Genomic DNA, 20,356 nt, shown 5'->3' with positions numbered 1-20,356 from the left:
TTAAATTTGATTCCACCCATTCAAGAATATATTTAAAACCAATCCGCCTATAATTTGTCCCGATCGAAATGACGAAGCGATTCGTCTTCGGTGCGAGGCGTGTTCGCAATCATTTTCCGCGTCGCTTTCGATCTGATCGATGCGCGTTCGCAGGAACGGAGAAAAAGAATCGGCAGAGATATAATGGCGGTTCGTGCGCGAAGCGGATCGCGATCGGAAAAAAAGCAAGTCGTCATTATGTGCGGCGAGAAGTGATGCGGTTGAATTCATGAGATAGTGACCGCGGGATATCGCGAACCGGTTCTTACGGGATCCTTCGATTTTCCTTATCACAGCTCGGACAATCGGTGTGTTTACTTTTCGAACAGCCCTCGATAGCTCGAGCGAGACAAAAGTTATTTGAATCGAGGGAAGAGGCATGCGGTTAGCAAGGAAATCGACCGAGATTCCAGGAGGTGTTATATTATTCCCGGAGGTGTACTCGTTCGAAAAGCAATATCGAGAAACCTCCTACGATAATGGAGTTCAGGGTGCATGTATATGTAGGAGAGGGGAGAAAAAGGCGTTTCGTCTCGGAATCGTCTGTCAGACTCGTCAGTGGGGCTGTCATCTGACGATCCTTGCCCAAGAAACCTATCATACCGCAATTCGGAACTCCTATAATATGAACTGCATGCCGAGCGACCGCCAGCGAGAACACTGATCATCTCACCGCCACCTAGCGGTCCCCGGCCCGAACCAAACGCGTCCGGGGAGACGAAACCCTCTCCCCCTCCACTAAACGCCCGACGAGTTACTTATGACCCACTAATAGATTAAGAACTTTTCACTTCGATTTTTCGTGATCTATCCAGTGGTGTAGAGGTCTTCAGGGTATTCTTTAACCATGTATCAAACCATGACGAATTTGATGTGCACATTTTAATTTCTTTATTTGAAAGAATGTCATGTTACTAATGTCGCGTTCTAATAATATTTCAATATTTAATTATCACTCGATCGCAAGAAAAGCCACCTTTCCATCCTTTGAAAACAAATCTCTAGATCTCGCGTTCAGTTTCAAGGTATCGAATAAAGAACGCCACCGGCGTGCGCATTAATTCTCGCGTAACCGAGGTTTAAATAAAGCCGCAACAAAGCGTACAACCCTTTATCTAATACTTCGGACGGGATATGTCAGGAGTCAGGGATCGTAACGTTTGCCGGGCCGTTGCAGTGCGTCAGAGGATGGCAAACTCGTGTTTACACGGTGACTTTTATTAGAGAATCAGTGTCTCGGTGTTCGATGCGGTACGACGAGCTTCGGCTTCGAGGTGGAAGGAGTCCATTGTTCCTCGGTGTTCGGCCTCTCGCCTGGACCGGTGTTCCTAAATTATTGTTTCCCCTTCGAGCTTCCAGGCTGGCCATCTTCTTCTCTGCCTCTACCTTCTGTGTCTCTTCTCACCGGCGATTTTTTTTTTTCTTTCTTCCCGCGCCCGTCCAGATCCGCCTCGGAAGGAACCGCCGCCACGTCGGTTATTTTGCGCGTTTACGATAGCCGGTCTTTATTTCGCCGGCGATCCTCGCCGACACGAGCGGGATCCGTGGCGATCGGCAAGGATCGAGGAGCGAGCGGTGCGTGTAACGATGTTTACGAGGCGAAATAAACGACGTCGGCGGCGCCGGCACCGCCGCCATCGGGCGTGCGGTTATTTCGTATTACTTTGGCCCTTTAACGGCGTCCTAAAGTGGCGCATAAAAATCGACGCTCGGCCTCCTAGAAGGTGGTCGCCGGACCTGCGGCGAGCGCACAACTCTTCCAGCTCACAAAAGAAGTCTCGCCGCGGGATTTCGATTTCGCGTCCGACCGATCGAACGTCGTTACTTCCCCTGTGTCTCGTTCGTCTCTCCTCTCCGTACCGCGAACATCATCCCGTGCTTTTTGCCGGCCGATTCCACTCATTGGCGAGTCCACGTGGCGATGGCTTCTTCCAACGGGAATCCAATGGATGATACATTATGCATCGGCTTGAATTACTCGAGCTCGTTTGCCTGATTCAAAGCTGCAGATTTTTTACCGATCTCTCGAAGAAATTCGTAAACGAAAGATTAAAGAATGAGTCGAATAACCGATCCTTTTGGAATTTGGTTTAGTTTGAAATTGTTGAATAGCCATTGGAAATTATAAACAGGCTCGCCTTGATATCAGACAGATTTAAGTCTGGCGCCATCCAAGGGTCAAAACGCAATTTTATATACGTTGAACATCAAAGATCGCTCTTAATTCTACATGATAGATGCACAGACCCGAAGCTGCAGACCCAGGAGGGATCTAGCGTGAAACTCAGCACCCGAGTCGAGCAAACGTTCCTAGAATCCTGCGGATGATTAGGGGAACGTCGGGATTCGCACCCAACCCCGTAATCGATACATCACCATTGTCTTTCGGAAGCGCGCAGGCGTCGTAAATTTAGGAGAATTTTAATCCCGACCAAGGGGTTCGCCCGGTAATTTTCGTAACCCCGTTCTCGAGGATAATTGCCACGTTTCTGCAGCCTTCGCGTACCCCGAGGCTCTAAAATTCACCAATGAATTTCGTAGCAGGTCTCGGAGGTAGAACGTGTTGGTTGGTCGACCTGGACCCGACACTTCTGCCCCAACTACCACTTTTCTCCCTTGTCTAAATGGCCGTTCGGTTATCGCGCGTTCTTCTTCCTTTTTACCCGGCTGTTGGCCGTAACTTTCGGTTTGATGGACCACGAACCACCAGACAACAGTGGTCCTATCCACTGTCTCGTAATTCAGTTACCTACAGTTACGTCGTGAAAGCTCGTTTTCGTCCTGTCGCGTCGTATACTTCGACACATTCGTCGCTGCGGCAGACTTTTATGAACTTTCGTGGGTTTTCAGAGTTACTTTGGGTGAGACGGACATTTAAAAAAATATATATATTTTTCGAATAACACGATCGTTCACGGAAATCGAAAACAACTGTCGAGCCCGAAGCGTGAAGTTGAATCGTACAACCGCGATGAAAAGTTGCGAAGAAACAAGGGAGGAGAAGAAGAGGAGAACGGGATCGACGCGTCCCTGGAGGGTTCGAAACGAGCGCTCCTTATACTCCTGCTGCCGTAAGATTTCCATCGTATGGCCGTTTCGCTCGTCACGAAGCAAAGTGGAACGAAGAGATGCCCGCGTCGAGCTGAATATAAAAGGAAAACGAACGGAGAGAGGAAGGATTCTCTTGTAAAATAGCAAACGAACAGACGGACGGACGAGATGTCGAGAGATGTACGAGAGTTCAGAACCCTGGCGTTGCCTGGAAAGGAAACTGACGGGGCGCCTCCAGTTAGCGGAAGTCGCCCTTCGACTAGTTTTACACGGAGCCGCATCTCGAACGATCCGCATACGCGGCCGGCAATAACGTTACAAGTATACGCGCGAACCTCGCTAATTAGCACGTTGGTATGCGAACGCGAAGGAATTTTCGAGGAAAACGAGGACCCCATCGACAAACGCGAATTTATCCCATGTACGACACGAGCTCGTTACCCTTGTAAATTCTTTCAAATGAAATTCCACGCGTATTTGCAAGGAAAATATCTTGTTACATTAACCCTCAATGTAAAATCTTTACATTTTTATTTCACTTTACAATCGTAAAACTAATGATTGAAAAGATCCCATGCTCGTTCCCAGAACGTAGCCTGAAACCATCTTCACCATTCGCAAGGTAGTTCCCTTCGACCGATGATACCAAATGCCGCCAATAATTTAATAACCCTAATGAGCTTCTTGCTCGCAGAGAAGGACGTGCCTGCCGACATCGCGATCAGAAATCGGGGAGCGCGTTTCCCGCGCAAAAACCGCGACTCTTTCTTATCTTACCGAACGATTAGGACATTAATCTTCCGAGGGGGCAAACCGTAGGAAAGTTGAGCAAGGGTCCGTGTAGCTTACATCGGCCGACGAGAATCCCGGAGCGATGCAGATCCACGGTCGATCCGCATTCCCGTAGTTCGTGGCGCCGCTTCGTGATCCGCGTTCTGCATTCGTCTTCGAGGGGGTACGGGTCGCGGCAGCATCTGGTCGCTACAAAATACCAGGGCCCGGTTTCTCCGTTCCAACGCTTCTTCCTTGGGCCCGGATTCTCCTCCCTCCTCCGCCACCCCAGCCGATGATACACCGTTCTGGTCTTCTTTTCTAACCTGCTGCTCTCCACCGGTGCCGCAAGAAGGTTGTCGTTGCGCAATTATTTTCGCATGATTCCGATCGCAGGGTCAGATTAAGACCGCCCTTTCGGAGAGCGAACCGAACGGTCGATGGAACGCGCATCCCCGCGTTCGTTTGCGATCCGCGTTACGCAGCAAAACCGAATTCCGCAAGATGGGTCCTGCTACGTGCGACTATGCGCCGCGACGCCGGCGACGACGATGCGTTTCGTGAACCATCCGACGGATCGTATCCCGCCGGAACGAAGATGTAAACAGACGAAGAAGTTCGGAAGAAAAGACGAGACGTCTGTCGATCATCGATGATGTTTTTTGTCCATGGGCGTGACTGGCCCTCGAACGGCGGTCGATCGATGTTCCGGTTATTAGCGAAGTTATGAATGATATTGCTGCGATATCGGCTACCTGCTCGGTGGCGCGAATGATAATTGCGGTTATTAAGGTTTTTTCGTCGACACGATCGTCGGACATTTCATTCTTGTTCCATTAACTTTTAATTGAGTTACGCGAGACGTCGAAGACGCGCGACGTTTCAAAATCGTTGCCGGGAAATGCGAATAGATAAATTTCCGAGATCCGTGAAACGTTGTTACACAACAAAATTGAGCGCGTGCGCATGGCGTGTTGTGGAAGTGGTTCGCCCACCGGTGCACGGCACGCTTTCAAAGCTTAGAAAGCTATCTATAGATCAGGAGAAGCGCTTTCGACGATGTGGGTGGCGACCTCAGCCCGTTCCACTTGGTGATTCTACGAACAGAGAGGGTCGTCGACGCACGGAAGTCGCGCGACCACTCTATATCTCAGCCCGTTGTAGAAAATGTCACTGCGACGATGCGATCAGCAATCGTATATACTTTATTATACTTTCCATTAATCCTTTATACAGTTAGGAATTTAATACTTCTCCATAACAGTATTTTATTTTACAGTTAAGGATTTCAAATAATTTTACTGCCGTTCTCTGTTGCAGTTTGTATCGGTACCAATGGCCGCCTGTCCGTTCCGTCCAACAAACAACACCACTACCGAAATCTTCGAGACCGGTACACCAACTGTACTTATGTCGACGGTAACCTGGAGATCACGTGGCTCCAGAACGAAACCTTCGACCTCAGTTTCCTCCAGTACATACGGGAAGTCACCGGTTACGTGCTCATCAGCCACGTGGACGTCAGGAAGATCGTTTTGCCGCGATTGCAGATCATACGCGGTAGAACCCTCTTCAAGCTCAACATCCACGACGATGAGTTCGCGTTGTTCGTTACGATGTGCCAGATGCAGAACTTGGAGATGCCGGCCCTCAGAGGTGAGTGTACCTATATCAATTTTTATAACTTCCGATCGATGGTATATGCACGAAGAAGATCATATGATCGAATGTCCTCGCCAGATATCCTCAACGGGAGCGTGGGCATGTACAACAACTACAACCTGTGCCACATACGTACGATCAACTGGGACGAAATAATCACCAGTCAGACTGCTACGTACATTTACGTGTACAATTTCACGTCGCCGGAACGCGTTTGCCCGCCTTGCGATAAGAGCTGCGAGCAAGGCTGCTGGGGCGAAGGGCCTGAGAATTGTCAGAAATACTCAAAGACGAACTGTTCGCCGCAATGCTGGCAGGGCAGGTGCTTCGGACCCAATCCACGGGAGTGTTGCCATCTTTTTTGCGCCGGTGGCTGTACGGGGCCGAAACAGAGCGACTGTATCGCGTGTAAAAACTTCTTCGACGACGGTGTGTGTACGCAGGAATGCCCGCCCATGCAAAAGTAAGTAGATCAGCCGCATCATTAAGGACCCGGTCGCGTCTTCTTCCCTGGGATCGAGTAAAAGTCAAGAGTTTCGTACTTGTATCTTAATTAACGTTCGACTTAAGCAAGCTGCAATTACGTATAATTATTTACAATTTTAATCATAGAATTTTTATAGGGAATTATTAAATAATTGAATTGACAATTCAAAATCACTCACTTGATTATACAACAACTTAAATCACAGTAAGATTATGTTACTCGTCGTTTCAATAATTTCCTCGTAAAATTAAATATTTTACCCCTATGAACACATCGGGCTCCAAGAAATATAAGAACGTTTTACAACAGTAACCTTATCGTCCATAAATCTTGGTTATTCACTAGGATCGATTTTCCGGTTGTAAGTTCGGATCCCGTTTAAAGTTTACGAGCTGGCATTAAAAGAGGAGGACGTTCGTTTCAGGTACAATCCAACGACATACTCGTGGGAGGCTAATCCCGACGGAAAGTATGCGTACGGTGCAACCTGCGTGAGAAGGTGTCCCGAACACCTTTTGAAAGACAACGGCGCTTGCGTAAGGTCCTGTCCCCCGAAGAAGAAAGCTCTAAACGGCGAATGCGTTCCTTGCGACGGTCCTTGCCCGAAAACTTGCAAAGGTGTTGAGAAAGTGCATTCCGGCAACATAGACAGCTTCAAGGACTGCACGATCATCGAGGGTTCGATCACCATACTTGATCAAAGTTTTCAAGGCTTCCAACACGTTTATCCGAACTTCAGTTTCGGTAAACGGTACGAGAAAATGCATCCCGACAAACTCGAGGTGTTCAGCACGTTGAAGGAGATCACTGGATTCTTGAACATCCAAGGAGACCATAAGGACTTCAAGAACTTGTCGTATTTCCGGAACTTGGAGGTAATAGGCGGGAGAACGTTGACGGAATACTTTGCATCGTTGTACATCGTGAAGACGTCGTTGGTCTCGTTTGGGCTGAGCTCTCTGAAGAAGATCTATTCCGGATCTATCGCGATTTTGGAGAATAAGAACCTTTGTTACGCTCAGAGCATCAATTGGACTAGAATCAAAAAATCCTCCGAGCATGAGAGTCTGTTGTCGAATAATCGGAACGAAAGTGAATGCAGTGAGTATTTTCGAGAGAGATTTTTAATCAATATTTGCAAGTGAAAAAAATAGAGGAACAATATCGAGAATTTTACAATTTCAGTCAAAGATGGATTGGTATGCGACGTGCAGTGTTCCGAGGAGGGTTGTTGGGGTCCCGGTCCAGCTCAATGTTTATCCTGCAAGAACTTCATTCTGGGAAACGATTGTCTTCAAGATTGCACGGCCCCAGGGTAAGGATATACTCGAAATACTTGAAATGCTACGATAAACTTCAACGATCTCTGTGATAACGTAAATAACCCGTTTTACTTTTGTTATGCTTAAATTCGCCTGCCTCAGATTGTGGATCGAAGGTAAACTACAGGAATACCTGAGGAGACTTTTGTTTCGCGTATAACGCTTATACTCTCGACCTCGTTCCATAGCCGTAGCCGTAGAAATCCACTGACACGAATTATTTGTGTCATTCTAGAATCTACCAAGCGGACGAGAAGACGTGCAAGCTGTGCCACGATGAGTGCGACAGTTCTTGCACCGGACCAAACGCAGAACACTGTACGAAATGCAAACACGCGCGAGACGGTCCGTTCTGCGTGCCAGAATGTCCGTCCTCGAAGTATAACGACAATGGCCAGTGCAAAGATTGTCACGAGAACTGCGTGGGTGGCTGCGAGGGACCTGAAAACAACATTGGCCCTAATGGATGCCACAGCTGCGATAAGGCGATCATGAACGGCCATGTACCTGAAGGATGTCTGCAGAAAAGGGAACCCTGTCCTGACGGTAAGTGGCTCGATACAGAAAAGAAAAACACGCGAATAATCGAATAATTTTATATTAATTTTATTCACATCACCAGGGCATTACTACGAATGGGTGAGTCCTCAAGAACAAGGAGCTCTGAAGCCTTTGGCAGGGAAAGCTGTTTGCCGCGAGTGCCACCCGCGTTGCAAGAAATGCACCGGATACGGTTTCCACGAGCACGTCTGTCAGGAATGTACGAAATATAAAAAGGGAGAGCAGTGCGAGGACGAGTGTCCTGCGGACCATTTCGCGGACGCCGATACTCAACGGTGCATACCGTGCTTCAGCGAATGCCGAGGATGTTTTGGACCCGGTCCAAATCAGTGTTACAAATGTCGAAACTACAAGATCCATATTGTACGTAGTATATTTCCGTATTTCCATACATCTACCCTATTTGGTACTTACAGTTCATTCTATCATTTCAGGATGAAGACATTGATGGCAACACGACTACCTTCAATTGCACGGAAACCTGTCCTCCCGAGTATCCTCACAAGATCTTCCCACCGGACAGTGAGCCATATTGCTCATTGGAAACCGTCGGTCTCGGCTTTCAAGTGGAGAACGAACTGCAGCCAGCGATTTTGGCAGGAGTCGCTGTGTTTGCTCTGGTCTTCCTCGTGGTCGCAGCCATAATTATGTACTTCTGGCGTGTACGGGTGAAAGCGAAGGAAAATGCAGTGAAAATGACGATGACGTTGACCGGTTTGGATGACAACGAGCCACTTCGTCCGACCGGCGTAAAACCGAATCTGGCTAAATTACGTATCATTAAGGAGGAAGAGATGAGGAAAGGTGGAATTTTGGGTTACGGTGCTTTCGGAAACGTTTATAAAGGTGTCTGGGTACCGGAAGGGGAGAATGTGAAGATACCAGTTGCTATAAAAGTTCTCCACGACGGTACAGGAGCGAACACTTCAAAGGAATTCCTGGATGAGGCGTATATTATGGCCAGCGTGGAGCATCCTAACTTGCTTCAGCTGTTGGCTGTTTGCATGACCTCGCAGATGATGCTGGTCACTCAGCTGATGCCTTTGGGTTGTTTGCTCGATTTCGTGCGTAGGTTCAAAGATAAGATAGGTTCGAAGGAGTTACTGAACTGGTGTACACAGATCGCCAGAGGAATGGCGTATTTGGAGGAGAGGAGGCTAGTTCATCGGGATCTAGCTGCTCGAAACGTTCTCGTGCAAACGTCTAACTGCGTGAAAATCACGGACTTCGGTCTGGCCAAACTGTTGGACATCAACGAGGAACAGTACAAGGCTGCAGGTGGCAAAATGCCAATCAAATGGTTGGCTTTGGAGTGCATTCAACATCGGGTGTTCACACACAAGTCGGACGTTTGGGCTTTTGGTGTCACCATTTGGGAGGTTCTCACTTATGGCGGTAGACCGTACGAGAACGTGCCTGCTCGAAACGTGCCGGAACTGTTGGAGAAAGGTGAAAGGTTACCTCAGCCATCGATATGCACCATCGATGTCTACATGATCATGATCAAGTGTTGGATGTTGGACGCTGAGTCTAGACCCAGTTTCAAGGAATTGGCGGAAGATTTTGCTAAGATGTCCAGGGATCCTGGCCGATATCTTGCTATCAAAGGCGACAAATACATGAGATTACCTTCGTATACACTGCAGGTGATTATCTATTTAACGTGCAACAATCTAACAAAGAAACTTTTATTCCAGTAATAACGAATGGTACTAATAACGTTACAGGACGAAAAGGAGATGATTCGAAATCTTGCTTCAGCCATGGACGGACCCGAGGCTCTAGTAGACGCGGAGGAATATCTCCAACCGAAATCTAGAGCCCCCATTCCACCAGGTCTTTCAGCGTCCAGTACTTCCGGTTCTCCGCCGAACACACCCGTGAAAACTTGTTGGCCAAACGGAAAACCGCTAGCTGCCGACTCTCCCACTCCCCAGAACCAACAGAATTGGGACAGGGAGTTGTTGAGGTACGGCACCAATCATAGAAACGGAAATACGTCACACGAGCCAGGAAATTCTGGCCAACATCCGCATTATGCGCCTCCGAATGGTCACTGCGGACACGTCGTGGGGTCAGACACTTCAAGTTCGAGATACTGTTCGGATCCATTGAAAATGATTGGTGTCAGAGGTGAGTTTTTCATAGTTTTTGTTATTTTTCTCACCCTGTAAGAATAGAGGAGAATAAGATCAATGGCGAAATTTCTAACTATTTTTCTAGACTGCGACGTGACGGATGATTGTTTCGACGGCGAGGTGAACTCTGCGCACCAGCAAGCTCAAGTAGGTAATCTGAAGCTAGACTTGCCATTAGACGAAGACGATTATTTGATGCCATCACCGCAATTGCCAACGAACACCACGCAGTACATGGATCTCATAGGAGACTCGAAACCTACGGGTAAGCATAACCATTGACGTAACTAGACAGCACCCTCGAGACCTTCGCTTATCATCCCATATCCCCTCCGGAAATGATTAAAATTAATGCAAATTATAAACCACTTTACTTGATTACAGAAATGGAACCAAAGCGAGTCAATAACGGTTATCGAAAGTATCCAGAGTTTCTGACTATCCAAGGTAAAACGTCGCTGGATAATCCCGAGTACATAATGTCCCAGGACGAAGGACCATTAACCCCGCAGACCATAGGTATTCCAACGCCTGACCTAGAGAAAGTTTTAACAAATGGGACGTTCGGATCTCAAGTGAGACAGAGGAGTTCCGAGGAAGAATCTGACCACGAATACTACAACGACTTCGATCGCCTGGAACGGGAGTTGCAACCGTTGAAACCTCTTAGGAAAAATGAAACGACCGTTTGATTTCGAGATTCCTGAAAGAGACATTAAATAAGAACAGTTTCGTTGCTCCGTGTTAGAATCAGAAAGCCAGAGAGATATCGTTCTAGATAATTGAGATTCGATCTCAAGTATAATAGACAAATAAAGAGATGAAGAAGAAGAAGAATTGGCATGAACACGGACAAATTCAGCTTCTCATTCCTTCAGTGTACTTAGAAAAGGACACTTCGGTGAAAAGTGCCGCGTTTGATTGTGATTAGACGTAAGACGCGTGAACTGTGCTAATTTTCCTAGCGAGTTTGACTGTCGCGAAGGAAAGTGTGTCTCACACATCATAAATTGTTGATGCGCGTGCGTACAATGAACAAGTAGTGCAAAGATAATCTTAATGTGCCATTCACCGTGGCTTGTAAATAAAAGGTATTACCTACCACTCCGTTAGGTCTACTAAAAAGAAAGTTTAACGAACGACGTGCAGTTAATGGCATAGACAATTGTTTCTCTTCTACTTACATCTGTGACACGTTGAATGTCGTGAAAAGGGCACCACTGACCGGCACCACAAATTTAATATATTAAAAAGGTTGAATATTATATTAATTGCGTAAGGTAGCAGATGCAAAGTTTCAATTGGAAAATGAAATTATAACATGCCGTACTATACGCGTCTTTACTTTGGCATTTAACGTGTTTAATCTTCAATTTACAGAGCAATCTTTAACGGTCCATGGTGTTCCTCTAATTTTTCCATTTTTCTTATTTAACAGATACCCAGGTATGAACTAGAATCATTCCAAAAACACGAACGTGGACCAGCTTCGTTCTTCGAAAGAACGAAATTAAGAACGCTAATTTTTATCTTCTTTATTTTCCAACTTAAAATCGTCACCTTTGTAACGTTACTTCGCTCAGGTCGCGGAAATCTCTATTTCACGCGATCGAATACGAATCATGAGATGTCAACAATTTGTACACGGGGCTATTCGAGAAAATGATAAAAGATCTGATTGAAATTTAGGCTGCCTCGGGTACGAAACATCTGTGCGGTTCGCCCTTGACTGTGATAAGAAACGTTCTACTATTTCACGAGGACGTTCTAACCATCGAATGACGGATGTTAATTACGATTCTTTGACTAAATTCTTTTACCAAATGATTTTCGTATATTAAAAAAATAATATCTGAAAGAATATTTTAAAAAACGAAAACGAAAAAGGTCGATAATTATCACTATCTCCGCCCTCCGAGGGTTAATCACCTCGATCCTTTCTCGATTTCTCTTTTGTATCGCAGTAAGCTACGACAGTACAGTACAACGAATGGTCCTAATTTACTGCCGAAAGGTATACAAGAAAGTTTCCGAGTCGAAACAGAAGGAACAACCATGATCCAGGGACACGTTAAAAGCGAAGCAACAGAACAACCAAAAGGAACACGCACGCTTCCGGTTACCCAGGACTCGTTGTCTTGCGACTCTACTTAAACGTTACAATTCTTCTTATATATTTTCTTCTATTTTTTATATACATATATATATATATATACATGCCATCGCATTTCGTTACATGGGACCAATGAAATTGGCCTCGGCCGAAGCGCACGGAAGTATCTCGATTTTTTAAATGTAGAAACGCGTCTGTACATAGATTAGTGTTTAGCGCGTAAGGGACATTCTACGAACGTAGAGAACGGAAAGTACTTGAAAGTAAATTAAGTAAAATCGGCTTTTAAAATGGGAAATAAAAGCGGCGGATACAGAACAAAATGGGCGCAGCGAAATTGGTACCACGAATTACACGCACCGATTACGCTGTGCCTCGCGTAATCATAGGATTAGGACGTGCCATGTTTGTGTGTACAGGAAAAACGCGCGAAACAACGAACACATTTTCGCACGGAAACGTATCCTGTTCGTGTTCACTGGAAATGAAGAAAAAAATAAATAAATATAAAAATACGAATCCTCCCAGGCATTGAATGAAAATGGATGTGCATAAGCGTGTGCGAGATCGACGATCTCATGGCGGGAAATTTTGTAGTCGATTTAAATGGAATTTTAATGTATTTAGTATGCACTTCTGTGATAAAATGGGAACAAGTTTTTTAAAAAGAATTGTAACGTGTATATTTGATCGCTGCTTGTAAAGATAATCGTATGAATATCAAATCCCGTCGCACGCAGAATGCATCATCTTATTTTTTTTATAATATTAAACAAATACGTATCGTGTACATTACGTTAAGCGTTATAAAATTAATTACGTTGATCGATTTATTTTCTGTAATATATCATTGATTGTATTGCCGAATCATGTGAGATACGTGTTTTACGTCCATTTCGACACTATGGACGAACGAAAAATAAGAAAAAAGAATGTGTCTTTCCATTTTCCTATTTCCCTTGTTCCCGTTTCTGTTTTGTTTTTTGTTTTTTCTTTCGTTTTTTTTTTTAATAATCATGTGTAAATCTAACAGAGAGAAACTGCGAAGTGTGAATTGAAAATTGTACAATACGTTCGATCGCCAGGATAAAATAGTTGCGAGGAATTGCATTTGCCATTCGGTTGTGGACATAGAACTTATAAAACTTTATAATATCATTATATATCGTAAAAAGAATTATTGTAATAAAGAACCATCTTCATTCTTAGGATTTTTGTTCTTTGACTCGTCGTTCTATCAGTATTCTGTTGTTGCATGTTACTTGTCAATTTTCAAATTTGGAATATATTAAAATAACAGTTACAATAAATATAGAATACAGTTAACAGTTAACATTCTTTAAACTATATAAAGTTTCATGGTTTGAAATAAAAGTAAAGCATAAGTAGTCATACATGAACAAAACTGTAGGAGAAATTACACAATCACTTGTTACAGCCTTTCCCCACTTTTTGTTAGATCTTCTCAGCTGTTATCAGTAGTACGACCACATTATTATATGGCACATATATACTTCGTCTTTTCCATGTTTTTATTAATTGTATATCGTTAATGTACTTAACCAAACAATCATCGAACTGTATAAATTGTCTGGTTTGAACATTGATTTTTGAACACAGGTATGTACATTAAAAATGACAATGTAATGTGACACATTATCATCGTCACACATGTGAAAGTGATATTAAATGTATAGTGTTCTTATGAACTTTTATACAGTACCATTAATTCCATTAATATCGTTAATTATTAAGCTCAACAAGATTTCTTGTTACAGACAACATGGAGACTACATTATACGATCCATATTTAAGACACCTTTTCGATGGAGATCCTGTATTTAATGTTTATAATGAAGAAGCTACGAACTTATCGGTTGGTGCTCCAGGTCCTGATCTACTTCAGCATTGCGTCGAAATGATTCAAAAAGCAACAGACCATAGATTGGTACAAAATTTACTTTGAAACTATCATAAAACATTTTCGTATTAATCACGAGTATCAACATTGGCGTAACTAGGTAGGATTGATCTCCTCACCATTCTAGATTCTAAAATTCCACACTCCCAAAATTCGAAGATTTTGGCATTTTAAAATTCTAATATCTTAACGTATTAATATTTTCTCGAAAAATTTTGTAAAATACAAGATATTAAACAATGAAAACTGTCAATAAAGGTAGGAGGCCTGGCCTATCCCAGTTGCGTCAATGAATATCAGTCGTTACAATATAAAAACGGAAACAGAATTTTATGTAACTTTAATTGAAAATTATTTTAGGAGGAAGAAAAGAAAGAAGGAAAATATTATTTGTTTCAATACGGCATCACAGCAGGCTTATGGGAATGCCGCGACGAATTGGCTATGTTTTTGAATAGACGTTACGGTGATCCTGTGAAGAGGGAAAATTTAATTTTAACTTGTGGTGCCTCGCATGGTCTTCAATTATTATTAAACACCGTTCTTTCACCTAATGGAATAATTTTCGTAGAAGAAGTCACTTATATGATAGCCTTAGATGCCTTTAAACAATTTCCATTAATGAAAATAGTTACAGGTACATCATTGAGTATTCTCTAATATTCCAAAAATAAAAATAATTCTTTTAAACGTAATTGGTCGGCATCAATCGACCGACATAGAATCAGTATATTTTTAATTAAAATTATGGACAGTTTAATTCTTTTTATAGTGAACGAATGTGTTAAACGTTATTATTTTTATTACAGAAACATTTCATAATATTTTATCTAATATCGATCGATTGTCTCCGACTACCGAGTGAAGAATAAGTTAAATTAAATATATAAATATATTACTTAACATGTAGTACCGATGAAAAATGATATAGTGGACTTAGACATGCTTGAGAAAATAATTGTTGAAGAGAAACGGAATAGTAATTTTCTTCTGAACGAAGAAAAAATATTTTGGTCCATGTTTTACACGATTCCCACTTTTCACAATCCGACTGGAACAACTTTACCTCCAGGTAAACTATTAATTATGTGTTATTAAATAATTCACAGAAACTATTATATACTCTTTTTTATTTATTTATGTATTATTTTCTTTTTAATAGAAAGTTGCAAACGTTTGGTTGAAATAGCAAGAAGTAATTCTATAGTGGTCGCTTGCGACGATGTGTATAATTTATTGTATTACGGAGACAATTTTCCACCACATAGACTGTTTTTCTACGATAATCCAACGGATCCTAATTACAAAGGTGGCAATGTTCTGTCAAATGGATCGTTTTCAAAGATTCTATCTCCAGCAATTCGTTTCGGATGGATCGAATGTAGTCCCCGAGTAGCTAAAATCTTTAGATCATCGTAAGTATAATTATCATTTTATAATATTTCGAAAGTTAACATCATCTAAAATATATATTTCTGCTTTACAGAGGTATTTTACGTAGTGGTGGTGCAGTTAATCACTATGTTTCCGGTGTTATTGCAAGTTTATTGCATTTAAAAATTCAGGACGAACATCTTGATAGACTCGTTCAAGTTTACAGAGTAATTTTTTGAAATTTTAAAATTTATTATACATTTTTAAAAGTAACACGTGATTTATTTAAATTTATTGGAATATAAAAAATTTTTTTACATAGGAACGATTATCGGCATTATGTAATGTATTGGACGAATATTTACCAAAGCAGTGTTCATACCAGCGACCAGATGGTGGTTACTTTGTGTGGATTCATCTTCCTCCAGGTAAACAAACGGTTTATATATTGTAAAAGGTATTTGAAATATCAGGAAAAAATGAATTTCTTTACAGAATTAGATGGCAGTGATTTCATCAAATGGTGTCAAGAGGAGCACAAGGTATCTGCTATACCAGGTGTGCGTTTTTCATACAAGGAAAATTGTCCCAATTTCCTTCGAATTAGTATAGGCTTTCACAAAAAGGAAGTTTTAGAAAATGCCTCAAAAATTCTTTGTAAAGGTCTTTTACAGTACATTAAAGAAAATATTAAATCTTAGTAACTAAAATATTGACTAGAATTTTAACAGCTATTAATTATAAAATTTAAACATTTCATCTTCGCGCGAATTTTTCATTACTTATACCTGAATATGTTTGATACTACATGTAATAAAAACTACACAGTAAGAGTACTAATACATGATATTTATCATACTTAAATACACATTCATAAATATTTACAAACAATGAAACAAACAGGAAATAGATCATTTCCAGAGTATAAAGTGTAAAATGTAAAATTATGATTCCCCTAAAAGTTCTTTCTGTTTTGTTTTCAACAGTTCTTCTGCTTTCTCCACATACTCTCGCTGTACAGCAGTTATGTAATTCTCACCATTGTAAATTAAATCTTCAGGAATACTTTCGGCTCTCTTTAATTTTTTGACATATAGATTTCTTATATCACTAATAGCAGTTTTACATTTTACAAAATATTGTTTTGCATTTTTTGCCAGGTTTTCCCTATACTCCTTTGTGATTCTGTCAAACCATAAGATAAAATTAACACATTATATAAATTATAAAATCAGTTATATTATAGTTGATATTGCAAAATTTACTTTGGAATTGGTACATAAATAGTTGTACCCTCTTGTTGTGGGTTTAAATTCATTTGAGACTTTACAAGTGTTTCTAAGATGCTTGGAATAATTTGTGGAAATGCACCAACACTTAATACTATCAGATTTGGTTTGCGGCTAATTTCCACAAGCTCTGCAAGTTTATATTCTTCATCCTCGTACATTATAGGTAAATTTTCTATAGCACCTATATTTGAACGTACACTTGCATACTTTATTAGATCTTCCTTCAATTTTTCAAGTTCTTCATCAAACTCTGACATCATCTTATCTAATTTTATTACTTCAGCTAATTGATGAACATCTACATGCACTTTGCTTCTATCTTTAACACGACTTTTGTTTTTTAAAAACATGCTCGTGGTAGAAAATTGATTAACTTTGTTCAAATTAAAAGTACAACAATATGAATTAAACTTCGAACTCATTAATTCATTTAATATTAAGGTATTTTTGTAACCTTTTAAAATATACAAACTTCTTACATGTCGTGTTAAACAATTAGTCAGTTCTAAAAGTTGATGTCTTAATAAAGTTGAATGCATAATCAATTATATATTTAAACAAACTCGTGTTCTTGTAATTCTTGTATAAAAGCGATGTATTCGTACACAAATAATAATAAGTTTGAAATAATTGTTGATAGAGACTACAGATGTACTTAGTTACAGCGCTTGCCACAACTTGCCACAGGCGCTTCGCACCATTCATTCCCTCGTTACGGCACTGAAAGAGAATCACCGGTGCTTCAAGGTCCCTGACATCCCGGATGCCATAATGCAGAGAGCGTCACCGATGCTTCGGGGTCCTTAACATCCCAAGATGGCATCAGGATGGCATCCAGAGAGCGTCATTGGCGCTTAGGGGTTTCTAACAACCCAACATGATATGGAAGTGCTTGATTACTGTGTTTTATCATACTGGCTGTGCTCTCTAATCTCGTCTGGGGTGTCAGAGACCCCCTAAATTATGCACCTTGAAAACAAAGGTATGTCCTGTCTTTCGCATCTGTAGTCACTACCTAGTCGAATTTGGCGAAACGCATCAATATGGCCACCGGTAGCTGGTTTGCGTACCTATTCGCTTATTATTTAAGTAATTCTTTAGAACGTGCGAGTGTACATTGAAATAAACACTTCGTCAAAATGAACATGTCAGTGGAGAAAAAGAAGTACCCATCCGCGCTGCCAACAAATTGGCCAACCCGGGAGGAGACTTCAAGAAAAAGCCAAAATCAATTGTCATCTACAGGAAAGGTTGACGTTTATTACTACAGGTACCTCAACTATTTTCAAATTTTCCATCGCATTACATACCGATGTATTATGTATAAAAATTAAAAGAAATTTACAATTGAATACCGAGTCAGCGCAGGAACATTTAATGGCGCTGATTCTAACCTCCAGCATTATATGTTTATAGCCATTGATCTGTATTCTTTCTTTTTAGTCGAGGAGTGAGAAACGACGCATCGTTAGTACCGCCGATAAGACAAACGGCATCCATATTCAAACAACCGGTAACCATTTACAAAACCCAAGAAGGAAAGGTGAAAGACATCAAACATGGGAATCAAGAGAAACCAAAGCAGGTTAGTGCTTGTTACTTTATCGAAAATTGTGTACATACATATTCATTGAATTATGAAGATCGAAATTAATATTGTTAACTTTCTTTAGCAATTAAAATATGTTTAAATGATCAAGTTTGAGGTTACTTGTCATATTCCTATTGTCATTTAATTAACATTTTATTAAATACAAGTTTTATCATCACTTTGTAATAAATCATATCATAACCCTGTCCATATGTATATGTAGTGATTTAAAATCTTATACTATTGTAATTAAAGTACAAAATCACATTAGGATGTATTATTTGATTTATTATGTCATTTAATGTTGATCCCTGTAAGTTCTTGCTGTTCAATCATCAAATCATTCATTTAGGAAGGAGCCGATAAAACTGATGGCAAATATGGCTCCCAAGATAAGCCAAAGCAGGTAACATTGTTAGATGTGCTTATGGAATCATATTTGATTATGTGTTTCTTTGCCAGTGAATTTACAATGTTTTGTACAGAATGTCTATAAGTAGCAAATCATAATCTTTAGTCATTTCAAACATAACCGCGTAGTGCATGTTTAACTAAGAATAATAATAAATATAAATCTGTAGTGCTGAACTGCAGTTCACCAGAGTCCATAACTGCGAAAAGACCAGTTTTCGTTCTTCGCGCATCTCCAGTACGCATCTTCGCCCTGATTGGCGATACTCCCAAACGAAGTGGAAAGCGATTAGCAGAGAGCTCGCTGCGTTCCCCCATCATCTTCCAACCTGCGCGTCGCAGTTATGGACTCTGGTGAACTGCGGTACATATAGACTGTTGTGTTCTCTTTTTGTTTAAATTTTCTGCCAACTGACTTTTGTGTAATCTTATTTCTAATACGGAGTACATATATCTTGATATAGATGCTAGCAGTTTATATACATAATTGTATTGTCTCACATTTAATATTTTGTTTTCAGATCATATACAGTTGCTCTTTTTAATCTTTCAGTTATTTTGGGAAAAACGTTTGGAAGGTTTGCGGGCATGCGATCCAGATGGGTACGAATTTGACGCGATGGATTTACCGAAAAGTTTAAAGCCCGTAGGTCCATATATCACAGAAGAAACGTTACTTCAAAGCGTTGCTACCGCGCTACACGTTTCGTCTCAACCGGTTACGGGACAAACGGGTTCGAAAACAGCTTTAGAGAAGAATCCCGGGGTATTTCTTAATCCTGATCAACCCCTCGTACAGGTAGAATAGATATTTAGATACCAAATAGGGTGCTATCTTACAATCAATTCGTCTTGTGTGTTAAATATTTGATTATCTGCCGTACACCCTATTAAGGAATGTAAATAATTATGTACTGGAGGTTTGAAAAGGCGTATTGACAGAAGCCTAGAGACGATTTTAATTGTACTTGCAAAATGATCATTTTCGTTATAAATAATACATGTATTTATGTTTGTTTCAGGCGGTCTCGATAGTTGACGAAGATATCAAGAGGCAAGAAGATCGAGTCGCTCTCGCCAGAAAAAAGTTACAAGAAGCTTTACGAACAATTCCTACCTAAGTCATACAATTACTTTAGCCGTATTTTCATTCGCTCATTCCTAGTCCTAAGTTCGTTATAAGTTACACCGTACGAGTTTTTATAATAAATATTTTGTAAAAAAATAAGAGCAACCGATCGCTACGCTACTTGCAATGCAAGTTTTTACAATGATGGTTTGTAAAATTTGTACAAATTATTATTTACACTTTACTATATTCATCTATTTAATTGTAAAATATTTTTAAAAATGATTGCTCAATAGATAGTCAATCAGGAATATGAATACACGAGATTTTTTTCTGCCACCACAACCAGATTCAACGATTCAGAACAGAGCAGAATGGTTCTCCACTAGATGGCGATAGCATTTCACCAGTCGGAGGATCAATTTAAATGTAAATTATTTTTTTCTTTATACCTAAACTCTATATTTACCGAGATTACAACACGCGCAGAAAAATAGGACAATACATTCTAGTTCAATGACCTTTAAACTTACTACTTTAACATATAAACATCT

General features: G+C 41.1%; 5 protein-coding genes across 9 annotated transcripts in view; 4 read left to right on the top strand and 1 right to left on the bottom strand.

The window, feature by feature from the left end:
* Positions 1–13,352, top strand: part of LOC114874001 (epidermal growth factor receptor) — a 130,218-nt gene extending 116,866 nt beyond the window's left edge. For all 3 annotated transcript variants that reach the window (XM_029182859.2, XM_029182857.2, XM_029182856.2), the window contains 10 exons: positions 5,182–5,517; positions 5,602–5,986; positions 6,435–7,111; positions 7,196–7,325; positions 7,568–7,878; positions 7,955–8,256; positions 8,328–9,539; positions 9,621–10,026; positions 10,117–10,296; positions 10,416–13,352. In XM_029182859.2, coding sequence (XP_029038692.1) covers positions 5,182–5,517; positions 5,602–5,986; positions 6,435–7,111; positions 7,196–7,325; positions 7,568–7,878; positions 7,955–8,256; positions 8,328–9,539; positions 9,621–10,026; positions 10,117–10,296; positions 10,416–10,723 — 4,247 coding nt within the window. In that variant the 3' untranslated portion in view covers positions 10,724–13,352. The remainder of the gene's footprint in view (positions 1–5,181; positions 5,518–5,601; positions 5,987–6,434; positions 7,112–7,195; positions 7,326–7,567; positions 7,879–7,954; positions 8,257–8,327; positions 9,540–9,620; positions 10,027–10,116; positions 10,297–10,415) is intronic.
* Positions 13,353–13,380: 28 nt separating this feature from the next.
* On the top strand, positions 13,381–16,279 carry LOC114874002 (2-aminoadipate transaminase-like). Its single transcript, XM_029182860.2, has 8 exons — positions 13,381–13,764; positions 13,923–14,092; positions 14,426–14,702; positions 14,976–15,137; positions 15,228–15,480; positions 15,552–15,666; positions 15,762–15,867; positions 15,935–16,279. The coding sequence occupies exons 2-8, from the start codon at positions 13,928–13,930 to the stop codon at positions 16,138–16,140; spliced, it is 1,284 nt and encodes a 427-aa protein (XP_029038693.2). The 5' UTR covers positions 13,381–13,764; positions 13,923–13,927; the 3' UTR covers positions 16,141–16,279.
* LOC114874004 (ribosome-recycling factor, mitochondrial) lies at positions 16,274–17,453 on the bottom strand. Its single transcript, XM_029182862.2, has 2 exons — positions 16,705–17,453; positions 16,274–16,624 (listed from the first exon to the last, which is right to left on the bottom strand). The coding sequence occupies exons 1-2, from the start codon at positions 17,268–17,270 to the stop codon at positions 16,384–16,386; spliced, it is 807 nt and encodes a 268-aa protein (XP_029038695.2). The 5' UTR covers positions 17,271–17,453; the 3' UTR covers positions 16,274–16,383.
* Positions 17,454–17,734: 281 nt separating this feature from the next.
* LOC114873988 (methyl-CpG-binding domain protein 2) lies at positions 17,735–20,119 on the top strand. 3 transcript variants are annotated; one of them, XM_029182817.2, is made up of 5 exons: positions 17,735–18,001; positions 18,175–18,316; positions 18,675–18,728; positions 19,287–19,499; positions 19,756–20,119. In XM_029182817.2, exons 1-5 carry the CDS (start codon positions 17,871–17,873, stop codon positions 19,852–19,854), a joined length of 639 nt encoding a protein of 212 aa, XP_029038650.1. In that variant the 5' UTR covers positions 17,735–17,870; the 3' UTR covers positions 19,855–20,119. The 3 variants fall into 3 exon arrangements, with proteins under 3 accessions (XP_029038650.1, XP_029038649.1, XP_029038652.1); XM_029182816.2 differs by having other exon boundaries at positions 17,737–18,001; positions 19,287–19,532; XM_029182819.2 differs by lacking the exon at positions 18,675–18,728 and having other exon boundaries at positions 17,739–18,001; positions 19,287–19,532.
* A 21-nt stretch (positions 20,120–20,140) lies between these two features.
* Positions 20,141–20,356, top strand: part of LOC114873987 (RNA-binding protein MEX3B) — a 47,116-nt gene continuing 46,900 nt past the window's right edge. Inside the window, exon 1 of the mRNA XM_029182815.2 lies at positions 20,141–20,231. The gene's annotated coding sequence lies outside the window, so the exon portion shown is untranslated. The remainder of the gene's footprint in view (positions 20,232–20,356) is intronic.

The sequence above is a fragment of the Osmia bicornis genome, chromosome 4 (assembly GCF_907164935.1).
Source record: "Osmia bicornis bicornis chromosome 4, iOsmBic2.1, whole genome shotgun sequence".
NCBI classification, from domain to species: domain Eukaryota; kingdom Metazoa; phylum Arthropoda; class Insecta; order Hymenoptera; family Megachilidae; genus Osmia; species Osmia bicornis.
This window is presented reverse-complemented; position numbering and strand designations above follow the sequence as displayed.